Raw genomic sequence first — 8706 nt, forward strand, 5'->3', positions numbered from 1 at the left:
GGCCGGTTAGCTCAGTTGGTTAGAGCGTCGTGCTAATAACGCGAAGGTCGCGGGTTCGATACCCGTACTGGCCATACATTTTGGGCTGAAATCCCAAAGTAGGCTCGATACATTTGAGGTTGAAAGTTCATTGCCTACGGGTAAACTCATTTATCACATCATGTTGAATACAACATCTGGTTTGTAAACAATTGAATTAAACACACTAGATTAGGGGTACATAAATTCATTTCATAAAATTTACCGGAATTGTCATTCATTCAGGAAAATAGAGCTACCGGCAACTCATTTACATTCCATCCGATAAAACAGAGTTGCTTCACGGATTTTTACCAAGGCGGATTACTCAAGCAAAGGCCGTTAGTTTAGAAACCGTCAAACCAGAATTGCATGATCTGTGGATTTACGCATGTCACAAGAGGGAGGTAACGTTAGCCTACTATGTTACCGGAAAAGTCGTACGCATGTGCAAATAGTTCAAGCAGCTGCGTTTTTTTATTTTGCTCCCGTCAAACTGTGTCAATTTAGTCCAGTGTCCTAAATGTTAGAACATTTATTAAGGAACGAAAGCATATCATTTAGATTGTTACTGGAATGGATGATTGATCAACTCGGAAAGGAGTTGTCAATTTACCCGACGTTGTTAAAAAGTAAAGTACAAGAAAAATCCACCTATTGTGTCGGGGAAGCCCCTCTTGGAAATCCCCTGTAATTGTCGGAATTATATATTTCCAAATTCAGATGAGGCACATCCTTTAGGCTACATAGTTGACATCCTCCTCAACCTAATCTTGAAGACATGTTGCATAACCTACGAACACAAACTCTGTCGAACTAATAAACAGAATCATTTCAGATGCTGATGGAATATTGAAGATTTTTCCCCATCCACATCTATCAGAAGCAACAGCGATAAATGACCTCTGGAATAAGGAACATGACTGGAATAAAGAACACGATGGATGTCGATTTGGATAATGATACGCTGAAATCAAAAATACGGAGCTGCCATACATTGACTACTTTCTACCACGAAACTCGGCTGGAGATTGACACATTAAGTAAGAAAATCAAGAAAAGGGACAATTTAATCGCAGATTTGAAGGCTAGGTTAGGCAAATACGAAAATACCTGTATCAATGTGGAAGGGTATGACCCTGTTGTCATAGCACCGGCCGAATCTTTGCTGGAAAGTTTATGCAAAGAAATCTGCAAGCTGAAGCTAAAATTGAAAGACACAGAAATGAATGCGGTTCAGCAAGCAGAGTTGAGACAACAAGTGAGTAGAATTTACTGTATGTTATGTGTGCTTAATGTGTATCATGTGCATTTAATGTTTAGGCTAACCCTGTGAAACATAGTTGTGCTCTTTAATATTAGGTTATAGTCCTACTTAATTTCAAGTCTGCTCTGCAAGTATTAAAACGATCATTGATGACATATATATATATATATATATATATATATATATATATATTATATATATATGTATTTTCTTTCTTTCATTTTCAATTTGCACATTATGAAAGCAGGGTAGTTTAGGCCTACTGTAAATGGTCTTCTCTGAAAATAGCCACTAGCCTACACCATTCCTATATGCACTGGGTCTATTGGGAAGACTATTAGTGTAGGCCTAACCTACCACCAAACTTACCAACCAGGCTTGATAAAAATGTCCCTGCTTCAAAACCACCTTGCAGTACAGAGAGGATGTTGCTATAGCAAAAACCTCTCTTTTTCCATTTCAATGTGTACAACTGCAGCGGTGCAGGTGTCAGTGTTGTTTCGCCCTAAACTTCATAAAACAAACACATCTGTGTCAGATACAAGTCATAATTCAATACAATAAAACATTCCAAAAAGCTATATTGTCCATCAATAATAATAATAATATATATTTTTTAAGTATCTTCTGCATTTGACACACATTTGACACTGAAGCCTATTCTATTATTTTCTATTCTTTTCTCCCTGAAGGAGATACAGAGGTTGCAACAGCTGCTGAGGGAGATGGAGCGAGAGCTGGAGAGTGTGATCCGTCAATCCGACCACGAGAAGGACCAGGATATCCAGAGGCTCCGCTCTGCCCTGGCCGAGAGGGACCGTGCCCAGGCCACCCGTGCCGTCCTGTGCACCTCGCTGGCTGGAGAGGCCGACCAGCTCCGGGGTCAACTGGGAGCCACAGTCAGAGTGTGTCAGGAGTTACTGGGCCGACTAGAGAGAGAGAAGGGAGGAGAGAGAGTGACGGAGGAGGTGAAAATGCAGCAGAAGGCAAAAGAGGTGTGTATGAAGGTTGTATAATTAAGCAATAAGGCCCGAGGAGATGTGGTATACGGCCAATATACCACGGCTAAGGGCAGTTCTGGACACAGCCCTTAGCCGTGGTATATTGGCCATATACCACAAACCCCCGAGGTGCCTTATTGCTATTGCTATCTGCATTCAGGGCTCGACTCACCCAGTTTATAATAAGTGTGTAATAGCATAGTTATCAAGCACTTTTATGCAAGGCAAATTATAGTTAACCCCTTACACTCGTGGGAATTGGCCTAAAGATAGGGCTAAGTTGAAATGTTTCTTACAGAAGAAATGTGGAAAGCACATGCATAAACAGGGTAGCAATCAAAGGGGGAACAGTTTGGAGATTATGGGAAAAATAAATATTAGACTAAAGGGTGAGGACAAAACAGTTAATCTGACACAAGACTGAATCCAAACATTACACTGTTGATTTTACGTGCGTTTTACATTTACTGTACTTTTTGCCGCCGTTGTTGAATACGAACTCTGAAAATGCTCTGGATACATTCAGTAACACGATAAGAACATTCACGGTAAATTTGGGGTAGGTGCAACATAAGACAAAGAAATGACAAGTGAGAGGTCTAGCTGGTGTCTCCATGTGGAAGCACACCTCTCCAAAGTGCGCACAGTTCCTACGTAATATCCTACGTAAAGCATTCAAAAATGGTCCATTCTAAATCGCAATCCGGTCAGGTGGGCATGATTTGAAAGCGTGTTCTATTGCTAGCTAACTTACGAAATACGACCTTACAGTGTTAGGCTTTCACAAGGCAATTCAGAGAAGCAAATACTAATTTTGGTGCGACAATAAAAGAATCACGAGTGCATTTAGATGCGTGTTCCCTGCCAAATTTCATCACAAAACGCCATGTCATCTTGTAACTAACTGTAATTCAAACATTGTGATCATAATCGTTGGCACTGTATATTACATGAGTTTTATGATATGGAATGGGGAAGTGCACATTTGAACTAAGGGGTGTTTGGCTTGCTTGTGTGACATCAAAGTGGTATTATAATCCTCAATGTCTCATCTTTCAAAATACATTGAGTCCTCTTTATTTATAGCATTTCCCTCACTCAGACAACATTTGCGGGAGAGATGGGGGTAACTTATTGTCACGCGTGGTGTTCAAGTTCAGTCAAAACCAGTACTGCGCTGGGAAGCAGAGACCTTGCATTTTGACTTCACATATAGCATATTACTGTACAGCCACTGTGTTCCAATTTAGGCATTTATCATCACCCATATCTGCTATTTTGAACCTGTAGACGGGTACGAGTGTAAATAGCTAACTCATATCCAAAAACTGTGTATATACTGAATGTTATATTCAGTATATGTGGCCTATGCGGGAATCGAACCCAAAAGCCCACAATCCTGGGGTTGCAAGCACTAAACTCCAACTGAGAGAGGAGAACAGCAGTAGCTACATCCGAGCTACAACCCCATCGGCAAATTACGTATTTTCAATGTCTTGTGCTCACTGGGAAGAGCTTATTCACTGTAACTATCTTTCAAACATAAAAATGAAAGCAATGAAAAAGAGGTGTGTGTACTAAAGCATTTAGTGCATTTATGTGCTTTTATGTGCTTTTCAGTCAAGTTATTTGTGTTTGTTTCTGTTGGATTTCTAAATGGATAGTATAATTTTGAGCTCTTGTTTCCCCTTTTCATGGTCAGATATTGGATTATACGGAAGCTGGTCGCGTTGACATTCGAGTCAGCAAACTCCAAGAAGAGAACCAAAAGCTAACTCAAAGAGTGGCATATGTAAGCAGGAACACACTGTAGAAACTCCATTCTACCCACATGAAAAAATACTATAGTATACTATGGTATTCACTGTTTTTGTAGACTTTACAGCACTATGCACAGCAGTGTTTTTGCAGACTTTAGTCTGCAAAAACACTACAGTGAATACTGTAGTATTGAATATACATGACTCTAGTATACTGTACTATTTACAGTTTATTAAAGTATAAATACTATAGTAAAGAAACTGTAGTACACATATACTGTAGTAATTACTGTTGTGTTTTTGCAGACTGTAGTTATCCAACATTGTCATAGCATATGGGCTATCAGAACCAAAGTTGAACAGCCTTCTGTGTGTGTGTTTGTGTGAAGCTGTGTGTGCGCAAGTGTGTGTACATGTTTTTGACTAATGTCTCCCTCTTCCCCTCCCTCCCTGCCTCCTTAATTTTCCCAGGTGGAAGGTCTAAACTCCAAATGGCAAAAGTATGACTCGAGCAGGGAACAGTATGTGAGGTACCTGTGTCAGAAGCTGAATGAGTCTAGTGCCCTGGCTGTTTCCTCCAGCCCTGCTCCAGGTATGGGGCATAAGTTAGGGCCCAGACCTACACAAGAGCCTGGGCCTGGCCTGGGCTTGTTCCCAGAGTTGTCCTCAGCCAAAGCTGGGTTGCTCCAGCAGGAGATAGCCAGGCTCAACGGCCTACTGGAGGAGAAGTTGGGGGACTGTGGGAGGTTGGGGAGAGAGCTGGATGAGAGCAGGAGACGATACAAGGACCGCATCCAGATGCTAGAGCAACAGGTTAGTGTGGTCTAGGATCGTCTGACTCCCCTCTCTTTCAATTTCTCTTTCTTTCTCTCTCTCACGTTCTCTATCTTTATTTTTCTCTTTCTATCTATCTGTTTGTTTGTCCCTCTGTCTCCCCACTCTTGCTCTCCCTCTTCCTTCTCTCTCTCTCTCTCTGACACGTACACATCAGAAACATATCCCTCTCTCTTTCTCACACACACCCTCACCCTTTCCCTCTCTTCTTCACAGGTTCTCATCTACACAGATGACTTTAAGTCAGAGCGGGCAGACAGGGAGAGAGCGCAGGGCAGGATCCAGGACCTGCAAGAGGAAGTATCTCGACTACAGGAGCAGCTACACACACATGCACAGGTAAGGCCACACACACACACAGTCATTACTAACATACATTACATTCAAACGTGTTACAGGAGTAAAATAAATAGCCATGAAAGGAAGCTTTTATGTCCCTCCCCTATTTGCCATGTATTGAGAATTGATGATACAATGACGTTTCGACAGAGATGTTCTTCATACAGTTCGCTAACGGCTAATAAGATACAGTATTTGTATTTATTAGGGATCCCCATTAGCTGTTGCCAAGGCAGCAGCTACTCTTCCTGGAGTCCAAACACATTAAGGCACTTACATTACATATAAAGCAAAGATAAAATAGTACATAATAAAACATTATTACACCACTACATATCTACAATACAAAATGTAGAATACAACAATATTACAATGTACGTGTGTGTAAAGTGGGTGTGCTAGCGCTTGTGTGCGTATGCGTGTGTCTGTACCTTCCGAGCTACTATGCCTGTTGTATCAATATATTTTGACAATAACAGTTTACAATCCTGGGTTACTCCAAGCAGTTTAGTCACCTCAACTTACTCAATTTCCACATTATTCATTACAAGATTTCGTTGAGGTTTAGGGTTTAGTGAATGACTTATCCCAATACAATGCTTTTAGTTGTAGAAATATTTAGGACTAACTTATTCCTTGCCACCCATTCTGAAACTCACTGCAGATTTTTGTTAAGTGTTGCAGTCATTTCAGTCGCTGTAGTAGCTAACGCGTATAGTGTTGAGTCATCCGCATACATATACACACTGGTTTTACATGTCATTAGTAAAGATTGTGAAAAGTAAGGGGCCTAGACAGCTGCCCTGGGGAATTCCTGATTCTACCTGGATTATGTTGGAGATCTGGATTATGTGTTCTGTTAGACAGGTACCTCTTTATCCACAATATAGCAGGGGTTGTAAAGCCATAACATATATGTTTTTCCAGCAGCAGACTATGATCGATAATGTCAAAAGCAGCACTGAAGTCTAACAAGACGGCCCTCACATTATTTTATCATCAATTTCTCTTAGACAATCATCAGTCATTTGTGTAAGTGCTGTGCTTGTTGAATGTCTATCCCTATAAGCGTGCTGAAAGTCTGTTGTCAATTTGTTTACTGTAAAATAGCATTGTATCGGGTCAAAAAAGTTTACTAAGGTTTGGTAACAGGCTGATTGGTCAGCTATCACATTAGGGAACAACAAAGAGCACTTCCCTAAAATAATAATAATGCTATAATGATCATTTTATTTATTTTGAGTGTTTCATACATTATCCTCAAAGTGCTACTATGCCTAGTTAGGCTATGGGAAGGAACACTTTTACTCATGATCATCATTAATTTATCTTCCAGAGCCCTACTAGAGATGCCAACTCCACGTGCCGAGTCCATAAAGGACACCGGATCTCCCCACGCATGAGCACGGACTCGGCCGAATCACTGCTGAGGAACAGCGCCAATCCACCTGTGACAAAAATCAAAAACTAAAAGTGGGCCTTCACCTGGGGCGGCGTCAGCGGTAATTAGCACCCAGTCCCACCTGGACAAAGTGCCAGAGTTCGTCAGAACTCCAATGCCCAAGATGACATATGATGACACACATGCGGTGGAGTACCTCAAACACTGCATTGAGTGTGTCAGGCGTGAAGTTTCCCCTAGGTACAGCTATAGGATAATTTTCCGTTCCCCAATCCAAACCATAAAGTGGGGAAAATGCAAAACTGACCCAACATCTAGGGGCAACTTTGCCCTACTCCCAAGCTATGAGAGTTACTGCCCCTCCCACCCCATGGGGGTGTTAAGACAAATATCGCTAATTGACGATAATTGAGCACTGAAAAAGAAGCACTACATGCACCCTAAGAAGGGTTGGGACCGGGGAGCTTAGAAAACTGACTAGTTCAACTGGGTTGTGTTCATTAGGCACTAAATGGAAGAAAATGGACTGAAACAGGGAGGTACTACCTGGACTTCAGACGCTACCATGCTTTTTGGTTGTTAAAAGACTGAATCGAATAGATTAGCAATGCAGAGTTGGAGTGTCAGTACTAGCTTGGTGGTCGTAGTGGGAGAAATAGTGCTAGCACTTTATTTTACAGTACATAAAAGACCAGGTATTTACCAGGATACTACATGGTAAAATGATAACACAGTAGTGACTTTGAATTATCTGTTTCTTTCGGATTCATAACAACAAACACCACTGGCCACCATTTGAATGGGTTGAGTTCCTTGAAGGAAATACCATAAAGTACCCATTGTTACCATATAATTTCAGAGTAAATACCTGATAAATACCAGTTAAAAAAGTAAGTAAGTGTAAAATATTTTTTTGTGAAATTCCTTTGGTTTGGCAAGATGAAGCGATTTCCAGTGCAAACCCACTCATGACTACATGATCCATATGAATTATCACATGATACTGCATGGTTGTGTTTCTGTGTGGAGATGGTTGATTGCGTGGTCTGTAGAAAATCTAGATGGGAAATTGGATGCTAATTACGATATTTGAATGTCACATACCTCAATTCAATATTCCGGCATCAAATTGTTAACCTGTTGCACTTTCCTAACCTGTTTACCAAAGTAGTCATTAATGCACATATTTATTTTTTTAGATTTATTGGATTTGAAATACATAAGCTTCTTTCCGGTTGAAGATACTGTAATAACGTTGTCTGTCGTTAGCATGGCGCTATTTGTTGTACTGTATATTTGGATGTTGTTCAGGTTTTGAGTAAGTCATCTATTTTCAATTTAACCTATAGATGTTGACCTATGATATTTGTGCCTGGAAATATGTATTCACAGTATTATATATGATTGAATATTTATTTTCTATTCGTGGGGCTTTTTCAAATGGGCAAATCTTTATAGTGCTGTGTCAAAATGAATATCACATAATATGTTTTGAGGTGTCGTCTGAATCCTGGTACACCTAAAGCAGAATGTTTCCCAAATCCTGGTAAGACAAGACAGTGTGGGAGACAAATTCTCCGCAACATGGCAACCTTAAAAAAAGTGAAATTTGAAACTACATTTGGAGAAATTACCTCCGAACTGACACAAGTTTTATTTTTCTAGAAGCCATTGATTTATAAACATCAAAATGTGATTATCTGTTTTAACCTGTTTAATTGAAAGGATATTTTTGTAATAAAAACATTTTTGTTTGACCAATCATGTGGAGTGTTTGTGATACAAACCAGACAACATCTCAGCTTCAGGAACTTTTGTTGGATTTTAGTTTGCTTGGTGGATAACTGCCAGTCAAGTTATAGTTTGGGATGCAGAGTCAGGAGGAGTGACAGTGTGAGACAGCGAGGGGCTCTGACCATAGAAACTCAAGTCCCACAGTATGTGTGTTTGTGTGTGTGCATTTGTGTGACTGTGTATGTTCCTTGTCTGACTGTGTGTGTTTGTACACACTTTGGAAAACCCCTTCCCAGAGTAGCCTGAATGGGCACTCTGTCCTGTGTGTCTGTTCCACATTCCCAGCTGTCC

General features: G+C 40.5%; 1 protein-coding gene and 1 non-coding gene across 2 annotated transcripts; both read left to right on the forward strand.

Annotated features, from left to right (window-relative positions):
• Nucleotides 1-74, forward strand: trnai-aau (transfer RNA isoleucine (anticodon AAU)). The gene has a single exon. It is a non-coding gene; the product is annotated as a tRNA-Ile (tRNA).
• Nucleotides 75-483: 409 nt separating this feature from the next.
• On the forward strand, nucleotides 484-8383 carry LOC109901050 (TNFAIP3-interacting protein 2). The gene is made up of 6 exons (XM_020497038.2): nucleotides 484-1279; nucleotides 1978-2280; nucleotides 3989-4078; nucleotides 4518-4859; nucleotides 5097-5219; nucleotides 6556-8383. The coding sequence occupies exons 1-6, from the start codon at nucleotides 917-919 to the stop codon at nucleotides 6688-6690; spliced, it is 1356 nt and encodes a 451-aa protein (XP_020352627.1). The 5' UTR covers nucleotides 484-916; the 3' UTR covers nucleotides 6691-8383.
• Nucleotides 8384-8706: the final 323 nt, after the last annotated feature.

The sequence above is a fragment of the Oncorhynchus kisutch genome, linkage group LG12 (genome assembly GCF_002021735.2).
Source record: "Oncorhynchus kisutch isolate 150728-3 linkage group LG12, Okis_V2, whole genome shotgun sequence".
Lineage (NCBI taxonomy): Eukaryota > Metazoa > Chordata > Actinopteri > Salmoniformes > Salmonidae > Oncorhynchus > Oncorhynchus kisutch.

Excerpts from the sequence above, each read along its gene's own strand:
- LOC109901050 (XM_020497038.2), top strand. The coding sequence starts at position 917 with ATGACCTCTGGAATAAGGAACATGACTGGAATAAAGAACACGATGGAT. Across the intron at positions 4,079-4,517 it reads TAACTCAAAGAGTGGCATAT|GTGGAAGGTCTAAACTCCAA; the intron begins GTAAGCAGGAAC and ends TAATTTTCCCAG. Across the intron at positions 5,220-6,555 it reads AGCTACACACACATGCACAG|AGCCCTACTAGAGATGCCAA; the intron begins GTAAGGCCACAC and ends TTTATCTTCCAG.